The sequence below is a fragment of the Schistocerca gregaria genome, chromosome 5 (genome assembly GCF_023897955.1).
Source record: "Schistocerca gregaria isolate iqSchGreg1 chromosome 5, iqSchGreg1.2, whole genome shotgun sequence".
Classification (NCBI taxonomy): Eukaryota; Metazoa; Arthropoda; class Insecta; order Orthoptera; family Acrididae; genus Schistocerca; species Schistocerca gregaria.
In genome coordinates this window covers 381,288,966-381,315,430 of record NC_064924.1, presented here as the reverse complement: position 1 = coordinate 381,315,430, position 26,465 = coordinate 381,288,966, and the positions used below count along the sequence as shown (strand labels likewise).

The 26,465-nt window shown below is 43.7% G+C and overlaps 1 protein-coding gene across 2 annotated transcripts in view; it reads right to left on the bottom strand.

Moving 5' to 3' along the window:
• LOC126272317 (cytochrome P450 6k1-like) overlaps positions 1 to 26,465 on the bottom strand; it is a 127,837-nt gene that overhangs the window by 78,572 nt on the left and 22,800 nt on the right. For both annotated transcript variants that reach the window (XM_049975100.1, XM_049975101.1), the window contains exon 2: positions 1,773 to 2,183. In XM_049975100.1, coding sequence (XP_049831057.1) covers positions 1,773 to 2,120 — 348 coding nt within the window. In that variant the 5' untranslated portion in view covers positions 2,121 to 2,183. The remainder of the gene's footprint in view (positions 1 to 1,772; positions 2,184 to 26,465) is intronic.

The window sequence follows — 26,465 nt, the reverse complement described above, 5'->3', positions numbered from 1 at the left end:
ATAGTTTGGACAAGAAGAGAATAGAAGCTTTAGAAATGTGGCGCTACCAGGGCCCCACAACCGCACGAGTCGACTGTGAAGAGCGGACAAATTGAGTAGCTGGGCGGCGGCCATTAGAGTGGTAAACTGACGCGCGGAATTCGAATGTTTATACATCGCTTTTGGTTACAAAAGGCCTTCCGTTGAATTAGATCACAAACATAATGCCTCATTTAAATACGTTACTACAATATACTTTTTAATTTATAAACAAACACCAACTAGTCACTGTTTATGAATTTATCTTACGTACTACATGGAAATTGCCGTAGCTAAAAGTTATGTACTGGAGCCATAGTTTTTTTCGTAGTTCATTTACGATAGATGTACGCAAAATGCAACAAAGTACTCAAAGATTTGCCCACTATATTAATAGACATTTTCTGACTCTACCTTGCTTTACATTTTATGACGAGAAGTGCGTTATATATGGCATAGTGCTTTGGCAACTAACGACCAAATTATCAAGTTTCAACCTAACCTAGACCACGAAAACACTACCGATCAGCCAACTTTCTTCAAAATGATCAGAACATATAAAATGGTATTCTGTCGGTCGGAAATCTTGTCTCCTGACAGCGTGTAACCATTTTTGTAACAGCTGTGGTTTTGAGAAAGGAAACTTGCAAATAGATGCACAGACATTATGCTAATACCGTGTTACTAAAACATTTATTAAGCAAGTGCACTGACATACAAAACAACTTAAAATATTCACATACCTGTGATATGTAATATTCGTTCCTTTCTCGAATTTATTTGTACAATTAATCGCTTCACAACTCTTCACCACTGTACATCTTTTGATTGGAACGTACAGACAGTAGAATTACGAGTAACAAATACTGTATGTACGCCACAACAAATATACAACGTTGGATCAGGGTCTTCATAAACAACAATACTACACAACACATCAGACTACAACCAATATAATGGCGTCCAGCCGAGGGTTCAAATTATCCCTCGACTGCAGCGCCATCAGTGAGTCTAGTTATTTTTTAGAAGGTCTTTGGGTGCTACACAAGAATGCTGAAGATTATATTGGTAGATCACATAACTAATGAGGAGGTATTGAATAGAATTGGGGAGAAGAATGTGGCACAACTTGACAAGAAGAAGGGACCGGTTGGTAGGACATGTTCTGAGGCATCAAGGGATTACAAATTTAGCATTGGAGGGCAGCGTGGAGGGTAAAAATCGTAGAGGGAGACGAAGAGATGAATACACGAATCAGATTCAGAAGGATGTAGGCTGCAGTAGCTACTGAGAGATGAAGAAGCTTGCACAGGATAGAGTAGCATGGAGAGCTGCATCAAACCAGTCTCAGGACTGAAGACCACAGCAACAACATCTTAATTGGATTTTTATATTGTTAAGATTTCTAGTTGGAGGCTTTCAGCCGTGAATGAGTTGCTAAATTACAATAAATGACAATTAGAAGCAGAAGCTGACTTCAACCCTTAGCCCTTTCCACAATCCTATTACCTGTTCTGCCCGGATGGTTTAGCGGGCGTATCATGAGTGTGTGTGTTGTTCTTAGCACAAGTTAGTTTAAGTAGTGTGTAAGTCTACGGACCGATGACCTCCGCAGTTTCGTTCCTTAGGAATTCACGCAGATTCGAACATTTTGAAGACATACATCAAACCAGTCTTCGGACTGAAGACCACAAAAACGACAAGAATAGAAAACACGGAGCTTCCGGGTAAATAGTGTGGGAGAACGTACGCACCAAGGAGTCGGTGTCGCGGGTCCTCATGTGCCGGTCGGCGAAGCAGGCGAAGTTGGTGTCGAGCACGGCGGCGACGACGTCCGGGTCGCGCACGAGCAGCGCCGGCGTGGTGCGCAGGAAGACGCCGGCGGCGGGCAGCGGCGCGAGGCGGCGGTAGAGGCGGGCCAGCGCCTCGCCCGGCGAGCGCCGGCGCAGCGCGGCTGCCCACGTGTCTCCCAGCGGGAACAGCCGCGGCCGCGTCGACGCCACGCCCAGCCGCGCCCAGTAGCCGTAGTAGCGCGCGCGCGCCGCCAGGAACGCCACCAGCGCCAGCGCCACCAGCGACAGCACCGCCGTAATCCACTCCATCTGGCGGCTCAGCGCGTCGGCTGCCGGCTCATCAGCGCTGCACTCGGCGAGGGGTGAAGGCGCCTAGCAGGAAAGGGCCGATGAAAACTATGCCGTTTACTCGGAAATGACACAGTGAGACCGAGGCTATGTACGAGGATCTTTTTTTCCTTTTCTTATATATACCGTGTAGTGTGGGATGAAGAGATCATCCTTGATGACTTATTCTTCTAGGATGGTATGTAAGGATAAAAGGAAACCACTTTATTTATTACACATTCAGTTAGGTTTGGGCAGACGATCGTCATAGGGCGCACCACCCGCTCCTTCCGCCTCCACGATTTCTACCTCACCATTTATGGCCGTCCTCTCCACCTCACTCCTACTCTCAAATACCTTGGCCTCACACTCGACCGCCACCTCACCTGGACTCCCCATCTCCTTACCATCCGACACAAAGCTCACAACCGCCTTCGCCTCCTGAAACATCTGTCCGGCCGGACTTGGGGTCTGCATCCTTCCACCATCCTTCACACCTACAAATCCTTGATCCGACCCATCCTCTGTTATGCCAGTGTAGCTTGGATTTCCGCCCCTCCCCGGTTCTATAAAGCCCTCCAAATCCTCTAACTGCATGCGCTCCATCTCGCCTTCCGCATTCGCCTCCATCCCCCACGCGCATCCTCTAGACCTCATCCCATTCCCCCACTTTCTACTTTTTCTTGAACACATCCGCACACTATATAGGGTGTTACAAAAAGGTACAGCCAAACTTTCAGGAAACATTCCTCACACACAAATAAAGAAAAGATGTTATGTGGACATGTGTCCGGAAACGCTTAATTTCCATGTTAGAGCTCATTTTTGTTTCGTCAATATGTACTGTACTTCCTCGATTCACCGCCAGTTGGCCTCATTGAAGGAAGGTAATGTTGACTTCGGTGCTTGTGTTGACATGCGACGCATTGCTCTACAGTACTAGCATCAGGCACATCAGTACGTAGTATCAACAGGTTAATGTTCATCACGAACGTGGTTTTGCAATCAGTGCAATGTTTACGAATGCGGAGTTGGCAGAAGCCCATTTACAAAATTGTTAAGGCTTTCGTGGGCGCTTGTTGACAAACTGCCTATTGGCTACAGTTTCGGGTTCTTCGGCCGACTTTCATCTGATGATTTTTCTGACGTTTCACCAGCACGAGTGGCTGGCATTGTCAAAGCTTCACCCTCCATTGCCAGTGGTGAACTGAAGCCGAGCTCGCGGCCTCAGACTATATGGACCTGGCGCGCCAGCATCCGAGGGCTTCTCCGTGGTCATTTCCGGTGAGTTTCTCCTCTTGCTACCTGCGACGGTAGTTCGCTGCAGTACGGGAAGCCAGGATCCGTTTACCTTAATGCTTTCCTCTTTCCTTGTTCAAACGGTTCGCGTGTTTTTGTATTTCGACAGCTTTGCTGAACAAGCACGTGTGGTAGTGCTTCTCTACAGCCAGAACTTCCGTGCCGGCGAATTTTATTACGTTGTCGGTCTCATTCAGTGCATGCTCTGCCACGGCCGATTTCTCCATCTGCCCCAACCTGCAATGTCGCTTATGCTCTTTGATCCTGGTGTTGATGGATCGTCCAGTCATTCCGACATAAACTTTTCCGCATGTGCATGGTATACGGTATATTCCCGACGTTACAAGTGGGTCTCTTTTCTCCTTCGCCTATCGAACACACTCTTTGACCTTCCTTGTCGGTTTGAAAATCGTCTTTACGCCATGTTTGCGCAATATACGGCAGATTCTGTCCGTCACTCTGGTAATGTATGGCAGAAAGGCCGTACCCGACATTCCTTTTTCTCGTTCCTTATTTCGCCGAGTGTTTGGCTCTGTTACACTTATAATATAATTTGTGGAGTGCCCATTGCTCCTCAGGACAGTTTCCAGGTGTTTCATTCCTCGTTTCAGGTGTTGCGGCTCACATATTCGTCCTGCTCTCGTTACGAGAGTACTTATCATGTCTCTTTTCTAGCTCAGGTGGTTGTTTGACAGTTTGTGCAGGTATCGGTCCGTGTGTCGGTTTTCGATACACGCTGTGTCCAAGGTTTTCGCCGTCCCTTGTGACCAGCACAACTAGAAATGGCAGTTTCTTGTCCTTTTCTACTTCCATGGTAAATGTTATGTTGGCATGGAGACTGTTCAAGTGTCTTAGGAAGTCACCGAGCTGTTCTTCACCACGGCTCCACACCACGAGAGTATCATCGACGTACCTGTACCACACCTTTGGTTTGCAAGTCGCCCAGTCCAGTGCCTGTGCTTCGAATTGTTCCATGAAGAAGTTGGCCACCACTGGACTGAGAGGACTACCCATGGCGACGAACAGTTTGAACAAGAAAGAGGAAAGCCTTAAGGTAAACGGATCCTGGCCTCCCGTACTGCAGCGAACGACCGTCGCAGGTAGCAAGAGGAGAACCGCACCGGAAATGACCGCGGAGAAGCCCTCGGACGTTGGCGCGCCAGGTACATATAGTCTGCGGCCGCGAGTTCGGCTCCAGTTCACCACCGGCAATGAAAGGTGAAGCTTTGACAATGCCAGCCACTCGTGCTCCTGAAACGTCAGAAAAATCATCAGATGAACGTCGGCTGAAGAACCCGAGACTGAAGCCAATAGGCAGTTTGTCAGATGCCCATTTGATGCATGTATTAGCACGGGGCAACAGCCGTGGCGCGGTACGTTTGTATCGAGATAGATTTCCAGAACGAAGGTGTCCCGACAGGAAGACGTTCGAAGCAATAGATCGGCGTCTTAGGGAGCACGGAACATTCCAGCCTATAACTCGCGACTGGGGAAGACCTAGAACGACGAAGACACCTGCAATGGACGAGGCAACTCTTCGTGCAATTGACGATAACCCTAATGTCAGCGTCAGAGAAGTTGCTGCTGTACAAGGTAATTTTGACCACGTCACTGTATGGAGAGTGCTAGGGGAGAACCACTTGTTTCCGTACCATGTACAGCGTGAGCAGGCTCTATCAACAGCTCATTGGCCTCCACGGGTACACTTCTGCAAATGGTTCATCCAACAATGTGTCAATCCTCATTCCAGTGCAGATATTCTCTTTACGGATGAGGCTTCATTCCAACGTGTACGAAATGTAAATTTTCACAATCAACATTTGTGGGCTGACGAGAATCCGCACGCAACTGGGTGATCACGTCACCAACACAGATGTTCTGTGAACGTTTGGGCAGGCATTGTTGGTGATGTTTTGACTGGGCCCCATGTTCCTCCACTTACGCTCAATGGAGCACGCTTTCATGATTTCATATGGGATACTCTACCTGTGCTGTTAGGACATGTGCCTTTACAAGTACGACACAACATGTGGTTCATGCACAATCGAGCTACTGCTCATTTCAGTCGAAGTGTTCATTCGCTTCTCAACAACATATTCGGTGACCGATGGATTGGTAGAGGCGGACCAATTCCATGGCCTCCACGCTCTCCTGACCTCAAACCTCTTGACTTTCATTTATGGGGGAATTTGAAAGCTCTTGTTTACACAACCCCAGTACCAAATGTAGAGACTCTTCGTGCTCGTATTGTGGATAGCTGTGATACAATACGCCATTCTCCAGGGCTGCATGAACGCATCAGGGATTCCATGCAATGGAGGGTGGATGCATGTATCCTCGCTAACGGAGGAAATTTTGAACATTTCCTGTAACAAAGTGTTTCAAGTCACGTTGGTACGTTCTGTTGCTGTGTGTTTCCATTCCATGATTAATGTGATTTGAAGAGAAGTAATAAAATGAGCTCAAACGTGGAAAGTAAGCGTTTCCAGACACTTGTCCATATAACATATTTTCTTTCTTTGTGTGTCAGGAATGTTTCCTGAAAGTTTGGCTGTACCTTTTTGTAACACCCTGTATATACTGTGTAGTGTAGGCTGAAGAGATCATCCTTGATGACTTATTCTTCGAGGATGGGATGTAAAGATAAGAGGAAACCACTTTATTTATTACACATTCAGTTAGGTTTGGGCAGGCGATGATCATAGGCCGCACCACCCGCTCCTTCCGCCTCCACTATTTCTACCTCACCATTTATGGCCGTCCTATCCACTTCACTCCTACTCTCAAATACCTTGGCCTCACACTCGACCGCCACCTCACCTGGACTCTCAATCCAACACAAATCTCACAACCGCCTCCTGAAACTCCTGTCCGGCCAGACGTGGGGTCTGCACCCTTCCACCATCCTTCACACCTAAAAATCCGTGATCCGCCCCATCCTCTGTTATGCCAGCGTAGCTTGGATTTCCGCCCCTCCCCAGTTCTATAAAGCCCTCCAAATCCTCGAACGCTGTGCGCTCCACCTCTCCTTCCGCATCCGCCTTCCATCCCCTTCACGCATCCTCTACTACGACTTCATCCCCTTCCCCCACCTTCTCCTTTTCCTTGAACACATCCGCACACTATATATTGTCTGCGGCCTTGATCCCCCGCACCCCTTGGTGTCTCCCTTCCTCTCCACCCCCAACCAGTTGCCACGCCTTTATCGTTGTGTCCCACCCTCTCTCCATCTCCACACACACTGCATCTCCTTTCCCAATGCAACTTCCACCATCTACCCCTCCCGGATGATGAGCTTCGCCCTGACATCTACCCTTCCTACCAACTCCAACCCCATCTTCCTGTCTCCTCATCAGGGCTCCCTCTCCTCCCCCTCCCTCCTCCAGAGCGGCTTACCGCTCCTATTCCCCCCTTTCAGTGTCTCTGCACTTCCTCCTGCCTTGTCTTCCCTCTTCATCTCCTGCCCCATGTGTCTCCTGCCTCCTAGTGTACCCACAAACGCCCCTAGTCTCTTCATCCCGCCTCTTACCCTGCTGCCCCTTGCTATACCTTCCTTCTCCATCTTCTCTGATTTTTCTCTTGGCAGGTCCCACCTGGCAGTTTTATTCTTCATCGTGTGTGCTCCAAGTGAGTTTTAAGTGTGTTGTTGTGGAGTGTTTTTAATACTGTGGCCGACTTTTAACCCGTGCATTCGCATTCAGTGTCTTCTCTGTGTTTCAAGAATCGCCAACTGTGTTTTTTAACTTTCTAGTGACTTTTTTAACTGGCCCCCATGAATGTCTCCATGTCAGTGTATTTTTACCTCTATTTTCTCCCCTTACTCTGTTTTATGTTCCCCTTTTTTATCGCCTAATTATGTATCATTTTATTCTTGTTTTAGTTGTCATGTCACTTGGATGAAGAGCGGCGCATTGTGCCGCTGACAGCCCTCCCCTACCCATATGGGGCAGGGGAATGAAATGACAATAAAGAAAAAAAATTAGGTTTGGGCAGTTGATTCTTTAGCCTGCTGTCTTTGGTGATATCTATCTCCTCTGGAGGGTGAGTCATGTCTAGGCTGTTATGGGTGACTGTTTCCTTGTGTTATGACAGATCGCCTGGGGAGGATTGAAACGTTATTGACTTCGGTACTCGATACTTGTGCCATCTTGTGGGGTTTGCTGTTTCTACTTCTAATTGTCGAACTTCGTCCCGAAGGGCATTGATTTTGTAAAAAACTCGTAGAGGTTTGTCATGGACCTTCTCTTGTGTAGTGGTCTCGTGGGGTGCGGTACAGGTGTCGACGTTTCTTGTCCACCATGGAGCTCCTGAAATCCATCGATAGCAAATATTTTGCGGTGTTTGGAGCTTTTTGTAGTTGGAGACGCACGTAGTTCCCCACGAGGTGGAGCCATATAACATTGTGGATTCCACCGTTGCATTATACAGTTGGAGTTTGGCCTTAGCGTTGAGATCATGACTCTACAGGAACAGAATCAATGACCTGGCCATCTTCTGAGCTGCCATCTTCTTGTCGTCAATAAGCCGCATAAAGAGTAATTTTTTGTGAAGGTAGACACTGAGGTACTTCACTCCCAACGACCAAGGGATAAAGTAATCAGCTATTTGGAATCTCGTTCAGAACTGGTTTCCTCCGTGTTAATATAACGCCTGCTATCTTTGGCGGGTTGATCAATATCTTATTTTGCAGCGCCCAGCGTTCCATTACAACAAGTTGCCGTTGCATCCTAGCGATTACCTGGTCCAAGTGTCAGAAAGGCCGTATCGTCCTCATAAAAACTCGCCGTAACGATGGGGACTGTTGGGATGTCATTTACATTGTTGTTGTTGTTGTTATCTTCAGTCCTGAGACTGGTTTGATGCAGCTCTCCATGCTACTCTATCCTGTGCAAGCTGCTTCATCTCCCAGTACCTACTGCAACCTACATCCTTCTGAATCTGCTTAGTGTATTCATCTCTTGGTCTCCCTCTACGATTTTTACCCTCCACGCAGCCCTCCAATGCTAAATTTGTGATCCCTTGATGCCTCAGAACATGTCCTACCAACCGATCCCTTCTTCTAGTCAAGTTGTGCCACAAACTACTCTTCTCCCCAATCCTATTCAATACCTCCTCATTAGTTACGTGATCTAGCCATCTAATCTTCAGCATTCTTCTGTAGCACCACATTTCGAAAGCTTCTATTCTCTTCTTGTCCAAACTCGTTATCATCCATATTTCACTTCCATACATGGCTACACTCCAAACAAATACTTTCATAAACGACTTCCTGATACATAAATCTATATTCGATGTTAACAAATTTCTCTTCTTGAGAAACGCTTTCCTTGCCATTGCCAGTCTGCATTTTATGCCCTCTCTACTTCGACCATCATCAGTTGTTTTACTTCCTAAATAGCAAAACTCCTTTACTACTTTAAGTGTCTCATTTCCTAATCTAATTCCCTCAGCATCACCCGATTTAATTTGACTACATCCCATTATCCTCGTTTTGCTTTTGTTGATGTTCATCTTATATCCTCCTTTCAAGACCCTGTCCATTCCGTTCAACTGCTCTTCCAAGTCCTTTGCCGTCTCTGACAGAATTACAACGTCATCGGCGAACCTCAAAGTTTTTATTTCTTCTCCATGAATTTTAATACCTACTCCAAATTTTTCTTTTGTTTCCTTTACTGCTTGCTCAATATACAGATTGAATAACATCGGGGAAAGGCTACAACCCTGTCTCACTTCTTTCCCAACCACTGCTTCCCTTTCATGCCCCTCGACTCTTATGACTGCTATCTGGTTTCTGTACAAATTGTACTCGTAAATAGCCTTTCGCTCCCTGTATTTTACCCCTGCCACCTTCAGAATTTGAAAGAGAGTATTCCAGTCAACATTGTCAAAAGCTTTCTCTAAGTCTACAAATGCAAGAAACGTAGGTTTGCCTTTTCTTAATCTTTCTTCTAAGATAAGTCGTAAGGTCAGTATTGCCTCACGTGTTCCAACATTTCGACGGAATCCAAACTGATCCTCCCCGAGGTCCGCATCTACCAGTTTTTCCATTTGTCTGTAAAGAATTCGCGTTAGTTTTTTGCAGCTGTGACTTATTAAACTGATAGTTCGGTAAGTTTCACATCTGTCAGCACCTGCTTTCTTTGGGATTGGAATTATTATATTCTTCTTGAAGTCTGAGGGTATTTCACCTGTCTCATACATCTTGCTCACCAGCTGGTAGAGTTTTGTCATGACTGGCTCTCCCAAGGCCGTCAGTAGTTCTAATGGAATGTTGTCTACTCCGGGGGCCTTGTTTCGACTCAGGTCTTTCAGTGCTCTGTCAAACTCTTCACGCAGTATCTTACCTCCCATTTCGTCTTCATCTACATCCTCTTCCATTTCCATAATATTGTCCTCAAGTACATCGCCCTTGTATAAACCTTCTATATACTCCTTCCACCTTTCTGCCTTCCCTTCTTTGCTTAGAACTGGATTGCCATCTGAGCTCTTGATGTTCATACACGTGGTTCTCTTCTCTCCAAAGGTCTCTTTAATTTTCCTGTAGGCAGTATCTATCTTACCCCTAGTGAGATAAGCTTCTACATCCTTACATTTGTCCTCTAGCCATCCCTGCTTAGCCATTTTGCACTTCCTGTCGATCTCATTTTTGAGATGTTTGTATTCCTTTTTGCCTGCTTCATTTACTGCATTTTTATATTTTCTCCTTTCATCAATTAAATTCAATATTTCTTCTGTTACCCAAGGATTTCTAGTAACCCTCGTCTTTTTACCTACTTTATCCTCTGCTGCCTTCACTACTTCATCCCTCAGAGCTACCCATTCTTCTTCAACTGTGTTTCTTTCCCCTATTGCTGCCAATTGTTCCCTTATGCTCTCCTTGAAGCTCTGTACAACCTCTGGTTCTTTCAGCTTATCCAGATCCCATGTCCTTAAATTCCCACCTTTTTGCAGTTTCTTCAGTTTTAACCTACAGGTCATAACCAATAGATTGTGGTCAGAGTCCACATCTGCCCCTGGAAATGTCCTACAATTTAAAACCTGATTCCTAAATCTCTGTCTTACCATTATATAATCTATCTGATACCTTTTAGTATCTCCAGGATTCTTCCATGTATACAACCTTCTTTTATGATTCTTGAACCAAGTGTTAGCTATGATTAAGTTATGCTCTGTGCAAAATTCTACCAGACGGCTTCCTCTTTCATTTCTTAGCCCCAATCCATAATCACCTACTATGTTTCCTTCTCTCCCTTGTCCTACTGACGAATTCCAGTCACCCATGACTATTAAATTTTCGTCTCCCTTCACTACCTGAATAATTTCTTTTATCTCATCATACATTTCATCAATTTCTTCATCATCTGCAGAGCTAGTTGGTATATAAACTTGTACTACTGTAGTAGGCATGGGCTTTGTGTCTATCTTGGCCACAATAATGCGTTCACTATGCTGTTTGTAGTAGCTTACCTGCATTCCTATTTTCCTATTCATTATTAAACCTACTCCTGCATTACCCCTATTTGATTTTGTATTTATAACCCTGTATTCACCTGACCAAAAGTCTTGTTCCTCCTGCCACCGAACTTCACTAATTCCCACTATATCTAACTTTAACCTATTCATTTCCCTTTTTCAATTTTCTAACCTACCTGCCCGATTAAGGGATCTGACATTCCACGCTCCGATCCGTAGAATGCCAGTTTTCTTTCTCCTGATAACGACATCCTCCTGAGTAGTCCCCGCCCGGAGATCCGAATGGGGGACTATTTTACCTCCGGAATATTTTACCCAAGAGGACGTCATCATCATTTAATCATACAGTAAAGCTGCATGTCCTAGGGAAAAATTACGGCTGTAGTTTCCCCTTGCTTTGAGCCGTTCGCAGTACCAGCACAGCAAGGCCGTTTTGTTTAATGTTGCAAGGCCAGATCAGTCAATCATCCAGACTGTTGCCCCTGCAACTACTGAAAAGGCTGCTGCCCCTCTTCAGGAACCACATGTTGGTCTGGCCTCTCAACAGATACCCCTCCGTTGTGGTTGCACCTACGGTACGGCCATCTGTATCGCTGAGGCACGCAAGCCTCCCCACCAACGGCAAGGTCCATGGTTCATGGGGGGTCATTTACATATAAGTCGAAAAGCAGAGGCGAAAGGACAGAGCCCGGCAGAATTCCTGCGGAGATCAGTTTCATTTCAGAGTTTTTATCGTTGACTTGCACATACAGTTCGCTGTCCTGCAGAAAGCTGTCTATGAGTCCAATGTAACAATCCGCAACAGGGGTAGTGCGATGCAGTTTGACGATAAGGTTGGAGCGCCACACCTTATCGTAAGCTTTTTCGATGTCAAGGAACACACCAATTGTGAAGTGCTGCTTGTTGTATGCTTCTTGTATCCGTTCGGTAATCCGTAGAAGTTGAAGTTCGGCGGATAACTTGTCCTTTAAACTGAATTGTTGGGGTCGTATAACCTCATTCGCTGTTAGGGTGTCATGGAGCCTCCTCAACAGCACTCTCTCGAGCGCCTTGCCAAGAGTCGGCAAGAGGCTAATTGGCCGGTAACTGTTGGGTTCTGCTAGGTCTTTACCTGGCTTGGGTATTGGAACTAGAGCCGTCTTCCATGCCGTAGGAAACTATCCCTGCAGAAGACGGCTGTTGAAAATTCGGGTAAGGAGCACAGTTGGCTTCCTGGGCAACCGTTTCAAATCGGTGTTGCTTACGGAGTCGTTGCCTGGCGCGTTATTCCGAGTGTACGAGGGTCGTCCACAGAGTAAGTTCCGGTTCTATTTCTATCCGCGGCAGCGCTACGATCGCAGTTCCGAGTATGCGCGGCAGTTACTGTGACTCAAGAAGACATGTACGCCATTTTCAGATCGCTGCTGCAGACGTGTGCTTTGTAGTGCTTCTTCATAACGTCAGCCGTAACTGAAAATGCCACCGCGTTTGTAATCAGATCTGTGATTCGTTTTCTAAATCAAAGAAAGTGAAACCAAAGGAAATTCATCGGCAAACCTGCGAGGTGTTCTGACAAAATGCTGTGAGTGATTCAACGGTTAGAAGATGGGTCAGACTGTTCAATGAAGGATGTGATCAACTGCACGATGAATAATGAAGTGGACGCCCGTCTGTGGTTACTGATGATTTGGTCCACACAATTGAAGAGAAGATTAAGCACAACTGTAAGTTTACACTTAGTGCCCTTGCTATGAAAGTTCCGCAAATCTCACGATCACAAATTCATGAAGTTGTTACTGAAAAACTGAAATTTCGAAAACTTTCCTCACGTTGGGTACCCAAAATTCTTACTGAACAACATAAAAACTGAAGTGCACTGCCCATCCGTTTTATGACACAATACAATGAAGAAGGCGATGATTTTCTTTCTCGGATAGATACGGGGGATGAAACTTGGGTATTGTACGACACTCCTGAAACAAAACGGCAATGAATGGAATGGAGGCACACTTCATCCCCAACGAAGGTTAAGTCTAAGCAAATCTTGACGCCTCGAAAAGTCATGTGCACAGTTTCTTGAGACAGAAAAGGTATTTTGCTGATTGATTTCTTACCACAAGGCCAAACAATCAATTCAGATGGTTACTTTGAGACCATTAAGAATTTTCGCCACGCAATACAGAACAAGAGTCGAGGATTACTGCCGGCCGCGGTGGCCAAGCGGTTCTAGGCGCTTCAGTCTGGAACTGCACGTCCGCTACCGTGTGCAGGTTCGAATCCTGCCTCGGGCATGGATGTGTGTGCTGTCCTTAGGTTAGTTAGGTTTAAGTAGTTCTAAGTTCTAGGGGACTGATGACTTCAGATGTTAAGTCCCATAGTGCTAAGAGCCATTTTCGAGGATTACTGTCAATAGGTGTTTTTATCCACGATAATGTCCGACCTCTCACGGCGAATGTGACCAACTCTTAGGGGACTTTAACTGGGACGCGTTTCATCATCTTCCGTGCAGCCCGGACCTCGGTCCTAGAGACTTTCATCTCTTCTTACACCTAAAATGTGTCCTTGGTGGTCAACACTTCAACGATGATGACGAGGTGAAAGAACATGTTACCACAAAAAAAAAAGATGTTCAAATGGCTCTGAGCACTAAGGCACTTAACTTCTGAGGTCATCAGTCCCATAGAACTTAGAACTACTTAAACCTAACTAACCTAAGGACACCACACACATCCATGCCCGAGGCAGGATTCGAACCTGCGACCGTAGCGGTCGCGCGGTTCCAGACTGTAGCGCCTAGAACCGCTCGGCCACCCCGGCCGGCTGTTACCACATGGTTGAATACAAAGGCGGCAACCTTCTATGAGGAAGACATACAAAACCTTGTGCCACGCTATGACAAGTGCCTACAAAATTTCGGAAATTAGGTAGAAAAGTAGTTTAACAGTTGTAGATTTTTGTACAATAAATATTTTATCTGTATCTATACACGTTTGTTTTATATAACCAAACGGAACTTACTTTGTGGACAGACCTCGTATTAAAAATGTTCAAATGAAAAGGTGTGAAATATCATAGCGCTCAAATCCCCTGAAATTTGCATATTCTGCTTTTTGATAACGTTGTGAAACATATAGGAACGCGGACAGAGGAATCTGGGTTGCAGTTGGGTGTGTTCTCCACGTGACGCATGTTTATGCTTTGTGATTTTACTGTTTTCTCTTCGTTTATGGCTCTCACGTCAAATGAAAACAAAACTTTTTTTCTGATGCTGGAAGCTATCAAGTGAATTAAAATACTTTCATGTAATAACGGGAGACTAAAATATGTTATTAGTTTCACTTTTATTATTTTGAAATTTTTTGCTCAGAATCAATAATACTATTTATTGTCAAATATTACTTTTAGCTCATTTTTTGTTTTTGGTAGAAATCATTTTCAACGTTTTGCTGCAATAGAGTCTTCTACTCTAGCTTTGTAAGGTATTAATAACTTCTTCAATTGCTTTGATAGTTGGGGGGTAAACTCTCTTCTAGATTTTCGTGAGTGTTTGAGTGTTCTAGCTTATGGATTTTTCTGGACAATTAAGAAGCTGGTCAAAATATTTTGCAAGTATTCCGAAATTTTCAGCGGTACATAAACCTAATCACTGAGCCTCGTCCTATGTCGTTATATTTACTTTTGAAGCACATCTACCTAACTCTTTCAATCTCACTTTCTTCTCTAAAGTTCTGCTGGAAAAGGGCCTTTTTGGCAGTTTATCCGCGGAAAACACTTTCACACTAAATTACCTCACATACTAGCTTGTTTTACCACCATGCCTGTAGCATTTCTACTTACAAAACTAGTAATAATAATTAAGTCGAATACATTAATTTTTTGTATATAAACTGAAATGTTATTTATATTTTACAACTAAGAGTGTAACATTGTGAGGAATAAAACAAAATGAAAAAAATTATTGGTATGCGTGGGAACCAAAGCCGGGTGCGCAAACTTCCAGTCTGCGCATTGTGCCACTCGCTCACAGTGTCGTCAGAACAATGAATGGTTGTTTAAAAAGTCGTGATGCTCTACACTTGCACAATACACTACAAGCAATTTCAAAAGAGAAAAATACTGACCTTGTGCTGTGAGCAACGTATAACTCATAGTGTCAGAAGGTGTGACGGCAATCAGAGCGTGCGCACTCAAAGACAAACAGCTGCATCCCTTTTCTCAATTGATGATAGTTGGATTGATTGCCGTTTGCTGGTTTCTAGTATCGCGAAGAGAGCACTACAAAATCTATTTTCGTCCGTTTTATTTACATACCACCGCCCAGTTGAAGAAAAATGGTGTAATTTTAGTACAATTTCGCATTCTAAGAGAAATATCGTATTTTTAGTGTGATTTCCAGCTCGCACTAGAAGCGAAATAGCATGATTTTGTCGGATATTTTCTGTGTGCTGCAACACATTAGCACGCGATAACCGGTCGCCATTGTTTCCAACGATGCGGACGTTCAAGCTAGAGGTCTGCAAATTGGGCATTTTGCTCACTCATACTCGCGTGAGCCCAACGCGCTCGGGAATGGCTTGGCCGAGGACAAACGCTCGAAGCGTCGCACGAGGCGCCGTGGGAAGGGAAGGGCAGAGGCAGCCCGGTCTGGCACTCTCGCCGCGCTGCTGTTGCGATCGTCTCAATAGAAGCTCCGTTGTCAGCGGACTGGCGTCGCTCTTGGCATACTCCCACCAGCTGATGGAGATATACTCAGATCAATTTGGTCACGCTGTAGACATACAATGAAGACCCAAAGAAACTGCCTGCATTGTGTAGGGTCCCCCGAGCACGCAGAAGTGCCGCAAGACGATGTGGCATGGACTCTGACTAATGTCTGAAGTAGTGCTGGAGGGAACTGCACCATGAATACTGGAGGGCTGTCTATAAATCCGTAAGAGTACGAGGAGGTGGAGATCTCTTCTGAACAGCACGTTGCAAGGCATCCCAGATACGTGCAAGGCATCCCAGATATGCTCCATAAAGTTCATATCGGGGAAGTTTGGTGGCCATCAGAAGTATTCAAAATTACAAGAGTGTTCCTGGAGCCACTCTGTAGCAATTCGGGACGTGTGGGGTGTCGCATTGTCCTGTTGGAATTGCTCATGTCCATCGGAAAGCACAAGAGGATGCTTACGTACGTGTGTTACCCATCAGAGTAATATCTAGACTGCACATGGCTCACATCATTACAGAGCCTCCACCAGCTTGGACAGCCCCTGCTGACATGCAGGGTCCATGGATTCAATAGGCTGTCTCTACTCCTGTACACGTCCATCTGCTCGATGCAATATGAAACGAGACTCAGTCCGACCAGGCAACGTTTCGTCATCAACAGTCCAATGTCGGTGATGACGGGCTCAGGCGAGGCATAAAGCTTTGTGTCTTGCAGTCATCAAGAGTACACGAGTAGGCCTTCGTCTCTGGAAGCCCATATCGATGATGTTACTACATTGAATGGTTCGCACGCTGACACTTGTTGATGGCCCAGCATTGAAATCTGCAGCAACTAGCGGAAGTAATTTCTTAAGCTTTCCCGGCGATTTGATAACATCTCGTGGAAATCGGGTTTTCTGCCGGATATCAGCGTCTTCCAAACACGATATTTCGACGTCATTACTTGACGTCTTCATCAGGTGTTCCCTGAGTCTCAGGGAACACCTGATGAAGACGTTAAGTAATGACGTCGAAATATCGTGTTTGGAAGACGCTGATATCCGGCAGAAAACCCGATTTCCACTAGATGTCAACTAGCGGAAGGGTCGCACTTCGGTCACGTTGAACGATTCTCTTCAGTCGTCGATGGTCCCGTTTTTACAGTATCTATTCCGGCCGTAGCGATGTCGGAGATTTGATGTATTGCAGCATTTATGATATTCACGGTACACTCGTGAAACTGTTGTGCGGGAAAATCTCCATTTCATCGCTACTTCGGAGACGCTGTGACCCATCGCTCGTGCTCTGACTATAACAACGCGTTAAAATTCACATCAGTCTTGATAACCCGACATTGTAGCAGCAGTAACCGATCTAATAAGTGTGCCAGACACTTGTTATCTTACATAGGTGTTGACGACCGCAGTGCTGTATGCATCCTGTTTACATATCTCTGTATTTGAATATTCGTGTCTATATTGGTTTCTTTGGTGCTTCGTTGTAATTTGCTTTATGCCATGAAGAAAATTTGGAAATAGTTTGGAAATTCACTGCCAACTTATAAGTTTCCATGCTACACTGAAATTTCTTTCGCTGGTCGTATTTGAGGCTGGAACACAAGACATTCTTCTCGCTAAATTAGATTGCTTGGGAAAGAGACTATAGTTAAGCTTTCACCTCTCAAAAGGATCATATTCGTCATTGTTGTGTAGGCTACTGTGGGAGTAAGCACCGACACAAACAAGGAAGGAGACAACTTGTCATGGCCGGTGGCAGGAATTCAAAATGATCTGTACACTTCCAGTTTAATAGAACACTTTATTACCAAAAGTGAAAGAAACGTAACTTCTCGTTATGGGGGGGACTGATGTGTTTCCTGTGCCTCCCAGATGCAATTACTTTTACACACTATTACCACTCGCAGAACACAGGCTAAGTATCATGTTCTTATTACTCGGTACTGATCCTCTCGAAGTCTGCGACCGATCTGGACCGATCAGTCATAGGCGACTGGTTAAATCAACATTGACAGCCGGCCGGGATAGCACTGCTCTGGTCGGTGTGCAGTCAGTGCTTTACGACTGCACACTCGTCACTATCCAGTCGGATTAAATACAAGATAAGCTTCATCGGTAGATTGCTATGTCGTGGCACACAGTCTGCCCACTCTGAAAACTGAGACTTCATGTCTTTCGCCGCTGGGCATTGCAGGCATTCTCTCAAAGGGACTAAATACATATTTACAGACTAGTAATCACGGCAATGCATCGCAATTACTAAATTATGGGAATTGGATATTCACCCTAATTTCCTGCTCCCCCATTCTCTCTACTGGTGTCCTCCTCTCCTATCCCTTTGTCTATCTCCTCCTTCCTTCCCCCTATATCTGACCATCACCTCTTCCCCGTTCCCTGTATATCTCTTATTCCACACTCACTCTATCCATTTCCTCTTCCTCATGTCTCTATCCATATCCTGCTTTCCCTTGTTGATGTCCATTTCCTCCTCAAAAAAAAAAAAAAAAAAGGTTCAAATGGCTCTGAGTACTATGGGACTTAACTGCTGGTGAAATCATCGTTGACAGGGGGCGCTGAACGCTGTCTGCCTGGAGCTGTGGCGCTACCTGCTCTTGCTTGTGGATTGCAAACGCGGCAATTAAACGTGTATTTCACACACTCCTAATGACTGCCCTTGAGATTTATTAATCGTCATTGCGAAAGCAAGGCAACTGGACGTGATTAAATTGAAACGGCAAGTAGAATTCTTGGCATCAGAACACTATCGCTTTTAAGCTTTCCTATGTTTATCGTTGTTTCAGTCACGTTGTTTATCGGCCTCTTAAATGCAAGTATTGTTCGACTGCATAGTTTCTGTTGGTTCAGACTGTATAGCATGATTATCACCGAGCCAACTTCGTGCTGTAAATTGTGTGCTGGAATTCCTGACAAATTCTATGAGTAAAAGGAATTCAAATGGATGACTGAAGACACCATCTGGATCGATAATGGAATGAATCGAATTAAATTAATATAATCAGCCAGGGATTTGACTTCAATTTTTATGTTCAATTCCTCTACGTCCTTATTTTTTCTGGCAAAAATGGCTCATTCGCTCAAGCATACATGGTCTTTGTAATTTCTAGCAGGACTCGGGAACACTTTTGTGATCAGTTCCTCTTGCAATGTAGTGAATTGACGAAAATTAGGTGGAAACGGAATGAGGCCAATTGAAGGGTCAAACGGAATTATTCCATTGCCAATGTCTAATAATTACTTGGAGAACACTTCCGCCGATTCGTTATTTTGTAATGCGACTCGCATAGTCGTTGTAAGCTTGAGAGTTTTCACGTATCTCCACAAAGCCGATGACTTCAAGAAAGGTTTTATTTCAACGGTAGCCTTTGATACTGGTATCACTAGCAGTGTTTGGCGAATATCACCGGCCAACACAATCATTGCACCTCCTAAGAGCTCCAGATTATTGCGCAAACCTCTCAACGCTCGATTGAGAGCTCCTATGTTCGTATGTGCGCCATTGTATACTCATCCCAAACGATAATTCTGCTGTTCAGTATACTTTTACCATTGATGAATTTCAGGCGCGGCGCGGGATAGCCGCGTGGTCTTGGGCGTCTTGTCACGGTTCGCGCGGCTCCCCCCCCCTCCCCCCCCCTCCCCCTCCCCCCGTCGGAGGTTCGAGTCCTCTCTCGGGCATGGGTGTGTGTGTTATGCTTTGCGTAAGTTAGTTTAAGTTAGTTTAAGTTAGATTAAGTAGTGTGTAAGCTTAGGGACCGATGACCCCAGCAGTTTGGTCCCATAAGACCTTGTAACACCATAACTCTAGTGCTTTACTGATTGAGTTTGTCTGTTTTATTTCATGTTACATCATTGAGCTTCTGTAAATGTGTTTGTTTGAATCGATAACATAAAATTGTATACAGCTTTCTTTGTTTAAAACTTTGATGTTGTGGCTTGATTCTATGCAAAGTAGTGTATCTGTCATTTAAATTCTTTGTCCCATTTGGAGGGAACAAATCTCACTGTATATAATTGTAATTTCTGTGTGAATAATTTTTTGTAGAAATGTCAATATGTGGAAATATTCTGTTTTATTGAATGAATTTGGTTGCTGATCCTCTCTTAGGGTTCTTAGTTAGTTTGTATGTAAAAAGTTGTGATTCCCCTCGGGAACGGAACTGTGTAGCGCGCGCAAATTGTGATTGGCCTAGGTAGAAAAGGCGGAACAAGAGTCAGTCAGGGGCGAGCCACCAGTCGGGGACGAGCTACCAAACCGTGCATTGCCATGTAAAAGATGCATATTGTGCTGGTTCCGAGAGAGGATATTTTCTGCTACTTTCCAATGCCTCGGATGAATGGAATAATAGCTGGAACGACTCTGGAATTGTTATTCATCATCGCCACCACGAAAGGCCAGAATCCAGCAATTCTGTCTGCATCCGCCTACCGACTTGCAGTTGCCTTCACATTGCGCAATCACTGTAAAGGAGTACTATAATAACGTACAGTGAAGGATCAGCTAAATAGATGTGTTAGTGTGGTCAAATATAAGGTAACTTATAACTGAATTTGTGTACCTACCTTGATTTTTTCCTTATCATAACACCTCTCAGGTTCCTCTGCGTTTGAACTAAAGTGATTACCGAGTGTCCCTACTGAAATAACATTAAAGATCAGAGTTTTTGCTAATTAATGCCTCTTGTACATAGTAAAAAGAAAATTAAAGTTAATAATACTTGCTGAAAGTAATTTTCCTAATAAAACTGCTTATTAATGTATTGTTGCCAACTTCAAATTAAGAGTTCGTAAGACTGAGGCTTATAAAGTTTTGCTTAGTAAATGATCACATTACTGCCTGTTGTAAATCGCAGAAGGTGAGTCAGTATCTTACATATATGTTAATTTTGTCTTTCAATGTAGCAAAAGTGGAAAACTGCAGTGTGTAACGTTATATACTCATGTTTGCTAAGTGTTTGTCTCTCTTGTGTATTGGAAGTGCATATTAATAATATAACAGGATCCACAGTTCGTCGATTGGGTTAATGCTCGGTAACAAGTAACGGAAAGACTACTAATTAGAAAAACCTTAATTTCTTTATTCAAATGATAGTGAGAAGCAACCTGTTAGTGGATTCGAATTAACTTTCATTTTAAATAGTAAAGTATTTAACTGAGAGAGACTTAACCTATATCCAATTAATGATTCTACAGTAAATAGTAATAATAACGTTACAAAGACCATTCAGTTTGTGTAAGACCTGAAAGTAATAATGTGTTTCGGTATCTGTTATAATTTTGCAAATAGTTTGTGTTGCTCTAACTGTTAGTTTCAATCATATAAACATATGTATGTGTCAAGAGTTCACTGCACTCGCGTGTGACAAAGTATAGGTTGTGTTTATCCATTAAAGTTAGTAATAACTATTTTCTTGAACGAGAATGTTAATCACACTCTTGCCTAGTTAGGCTGGAGACCGTTTTCTTTACTCGTTAAACAGTGCAGATAGGCAAAATTTTGTTTGTTACTGTTCAAATATTTCCGTAATTCTGACTTTCACTTCCGATAAGCCACCTCCGTTAGGTACAACGCGGTCAACATAACAAAATTCCTCCCAGAGGGTAACACTGCTCTGTTGCGTTGTACTATAATTGCTTTAATAAAATAGTTTTATCACACAACCTGCTTTCAACTTTAAGGTTATGGTGCAGCTGTAGCAGACGATAGTGTTATAACCTTACCACAAGTTCCAAGTTTTTCCAGTTTCGGGCAATCATGCATGTCGGTTCATCTATCGTTTGCAAATTCTGTGGCCTTTTGAGCGCAGAATGATGATCGTCCTGCTCCTGACATTGCGGCAGCGATCCCAGATGATGCCACGGCCAGCGCTATTTGACTTTGTGCGTCAATCGGAGCTAAAGTCGATGACATTATGAACGTTTTGTCACTTCCACCAAGTGCATCGAAGAAGAAGATATCTCCTTATTCGTCGTTGACTGTTGTCGTACGCAGTTTTCTGCCGTTGGTTCAAAAGTGAGACCTGTGTTCGTACTGATCGACTCAAAAGTATCGCGATCGTATAGTCGTTCTTATTCAATTTATCGATTGAATGAGCCATGCAACACCTTGTCGAGCATCATCAAATACAAATCCTCCATAGAAATCAATATATCGTTGTGGATTAGCGCGTAAAATTCACGTTCGGGATTCGCTATTGTACGCACTCGATGCACAATGTCTTCAGACATATTGTTTTTCCATTTGTTCTACAAATGAAGAGGGTTCGATGGGAAACACATTGAAATGATGAAGGCAAAAAGTGATCGAATTTGATGATCAGCTGACGAAATATAAGCGTCAGCGAGTGTGTGGTCCCAATGAATGCCATCCTCGAGCAAATGTAAACCCTGGCAGGTTTCTCGACATGCTGCGTGCAGCTCACCATTGACAATTCGTAAAAATTCAAGTGAAGTCAGTCCATGAACATTAACCAAATGCAAACGCTGGTAAAAACATCCGTTATTGTAGAATGAACGGTCTCAATGCATTAGCTGAATATACATTCACGTATCCGGGAACAGACTTCCCGTGTTTCCGACGCTGGAATTTTTTGATAAGGCAGTCCACATGAAATATCTTCTCATCTCCGAGTGAAACAGTATTCTTGCAAATGGATCACTTATGCATGTCGCGAAGTATCTTGTCAGTGTTATCGCTGGTAGTGGTTCGGCTCTCTGCGCTGCTTTTGCTGCCGTGAAATAAACTCGTTGTCCATTCTCCAGTTGCGCGGCTAAATGGACCACAGTAGGATGATGTTCGTTTATGGAGAATGAAAATATTCTGCAAATCACCCCTTTTTTGCTGATATCTTTCCACCTGATATATTGCGAAACTTCATCGTTGTCATCAGGAGCTACAACACCAAAAACAGCCCTGTCCCTTCCTTTCGTGACGTACTTGAAAACGTATTTGATGGATGTGACAGAATAGCAGCATTCATCATTGCAATGCGCTCTGAATGTTCTCGAAAGCAGCTGCGAATACGGAACAATCCAGTAGTTGCCGATTACAATGTCCTTATTCTTGACTTTCGACGTTATCGTTATGCTGTTATCCTGTACAGCACGACATTTCCTTTGATTGTGTCAGCCAACGAAGCACGCGGATAACCTTTAGAGCATTTATTTTCGATCATTCAGGGTTGTAATCCGCACACGGTCCATACAACTCTGGATCTATTTCGTGATCGGATGTTTCTGCGCAAATGACGGGGTCAGTTTCATCCGGTCTTATTTTCTCGACCACCCACAGGAGAATATGTGCATGAGGCAGTTCTGTTTTTCTGCCACTCAACGGAGTACATCCAACATCACACGTCTCCAAAGACATGATATTTCGCAATTAATTCCATGAGCGTTATGAGTTTCTGCTTGAATACTCCTGCTGTGATGTCGTGGCGATCGTTGGATGATTGACCTGGCAGTAACAGTTGTGTTATTTCGATCCATTTTGAGTAGCAAGTGAAAATGATGAATAAGTCTGGTCGACCGTATTGGCGTACATAGGCCATCGCATCTTCTGCGTATTCGTGTATGTGCGTCGGGCTTCCAACATAGATCACTGGCAAAATGATAAGTCGTCCGACTTTATTTGCATTTCCGTCTACATTCTTGGCATCACACAGATAAATGAATTTTTCAGTACACAATTTTTGCTGATTTACACGTACGTATGTCAGACGTCGCGCTTCGATTTTCATATGCGAGTAAATATCAACGGCGAACTGATGAAATTATCTAATGTAATTAAATATGTGAGTGTCATCGTTTCGCCAACTCATCAAACGGTAGAGATAAAAATTCACACAGCTAACCTTTTTGCTTGTTTCTTGACTTCTAAGTGAATAACGAACTCTTGTTTGGAATCGAATTGAAACATGATTAACAATATTGCTACGTACCGGTTAATGGATTAATCATCGCACCGGTTAACGTTGTGAATCTGTGATGTTCATTTGTGTGATGGGTTTATATATGTGATGTCGAAAAAGAATTAACCTTAAGAGTTGGGTTAAAATGGCGTTCTTCGATAATATTCATTCAAAATAAATAAGTAATGTAGTTCTTAATTTGGAAGTAACAGTTGTACTTTTGTATATTCTGCAAGAAATACTTCGATCGATGGTCTTGGGCAGAAAGCAGTGATGCTATTGGCTCTGGTGTTGGTGTCAGTTGTGGTAATTTGACCTTTCCACTCTCAAAACATAATCCCAGTGGTACGTGTCGAAACCTCAAAGCATTGCAAACATTGTTCATTGCTCCGAAGTCAACCATTGACATCTGCAGCTTAATCGACTGTTGGATCGCATTTGAACCCCAAACGTTCAGTTCGAATTTTTGCTTTTGGCCGTCTGTTTTGTCGACGCTCACAATTATTTTGTGCATAAACTCCAACTGAGCATGTAGAACTCGACTGTATCCGTTGTTCTGGTGTCAGAATGGATCGCGATTGAGAAATTATTCGATTTGCCTCCAAACGCTGTCTACGTTCTTCGTCAGTCTCATTGACTCGACGATCAGGTGGTTAGCTTGCATACGCTGACCAACATTTCGACGACTTACTGGTGGCATTTTTTTTTCAGAGAAATTAACTACGAACTGAAATTAATTGAATGTTTGCAACACAACAAATTACCACCAAATGACATCAATTCAATCTTTGCAACACACTAAAGATATGGTCATCACCGATAAAAAACTGAAATATCGCTTTCAGTTGTATTCTTTTTCGCAAAATATCAATATTCTCTGCGAAATTGGTTGTTATGAAAACATGTTAGCAGAACGTCGAAGTGAATGTCAAACCGACTGTCATACTGCTTTCATTGAGATTTACATACAAAAATTCCATCTAAATTTCCGACTTTTTCTGTGGATTTTCCAAAAATATTCTTTCATACAAACAATGTCCTCAAAATAACGAACACAAAAAAACAGCCGAATTTATCAAGCCGTTCTCAAGTGAAGTCACAAAAACAGCCGTGCTATGGTTAAAGGAGCTGACATTTCATCACATATTTTATGCACAGTATTTAACGTCTCATATCTGTCAGAAACAGATTTTTCCAAGCCGACTTTCGATTTTGTCATCTGTGAGACGGAGATAATGAATTTTCAGAATACTGGATCTACAGTAACTTACACGTATCTCTGTATTTTCGGGCTTTGTATTACAACGAATTTTCAGTATGAGCGCCCATAACAAAACAAACTTAATTGTTGGAAATGTTTCACCTTCCAGCACTTCTGTTGCATATCTGAATGCTTCTAAAAATGTCACGAGTTCTATAACAGTGTTATCGTAACCAGTAAGTTTTTCAGAGATACCCTCTCTCGGAAGCATTTCCATAATTTAATAGTACGGCTAACTACTGACTGCAGCATTCTAAACAAGCTGTTTCACCTACTCTTTGCTTCTTGCTACAAACTTGTCTGCATCGAATTCATGTCGACAATTTTCTTCCTGAAAAGGACGGTATCTTTGGCAGCATAAGTCGTGGGAAAAACCGCTGCATCTTCATTTATCAAATAACCGTCATCGAAAAGTTATTTCAGGACGGTCTTCAAAACATATATAATGACTGCATAATGCTGAGAGTGTTGCAACGTCTTCCTATATTAGCGCCTCGGTCAATGACAAATGAAATCTTTTAAGACGCTGTAAATTTACTCCTAACAATATAAATAATGTTTCCTCAATGTAGTTCTTAATGAATTCCACAGTGTTTTTACTTCTCAGAAAACAGAGTTAGCGGTTATATTTCGTAGCGCCTAATCTTGATAAACAAAGTGCGCAATAATACATATGCAACAACACATTTTCCGATGTGTATCGGTTCACGTCTCCGCTGTACATCCAACTGTATTCACGCCTATGGCCTGGATTATACTGGGCATCATACTCTCCTGTATTTCATGGCGTGTCTTTCAATGTTTCGTACTACTGCCGTAGGATAAGGCATAAGGTTGGAGACATCTACATGTCACAGTTCTGAACCGACGGTTACAAGGCCCTGACATTAAGCGCGAAATCCTACACCTAATATTAATGCGTGTAAATGGAAGAAGATCTTTGCCACACATTTCTACACACCTTTTTAGTTACTGTAGCTTTCACTGAGACTGTAGCCGATATCGGCTACATGTAATTTGACAAGTGCTCTGACCTCCTATCCTACAGATCCGCCACCACACATCTGAAGGCACATGTCTTCATAACACGACAAAGCGTAAGTTCAGAAGCATTATCAGTCTCAATGAAACTCTCTCCCAAACACTGTTACGACCACTGTCTTCCTCAGAATATATTCTTTGTAATCGAACTTCGCTCTCGCATTATCATTCGTCTTACGTTAATGCACCTTGTCCTACAGTGGGCGACCGAGCGGCGTTCGGGCAGCTGTAGTAGACGGCTGGACAATTCGAGCTTGAGATGCTCGAACGAATAACAAGAAAGTCCAGTGTACTTGCTCCCCGTGGCCAAATTGGCTGTATTGTCATCTGATCGACTTACGCGGATCTACATGCACCGAGCAGTTTGAGTGAGCTTCAACTTCAGATGCAGACTTCTAGTTCATATAGTAGTTGTCTAATGGCTTTGTTATTAACGAGCGGTTTTCTGTCGTCGAGGAGTCTAGTGATTGGTAGGAAGTTCCGACTGTTGTTTGCAGAGGCTTGGTGACTATTTTTAGAAATGGCGTGAAGTGCCTGCATCACAATGAAGTGTATTGCTGCTACTTGGCTTGCTTTAATAATCTGTAACTTATTTTCTGAATTCTCTTGGTAAATATTTTTAAGAATTGCATTGATA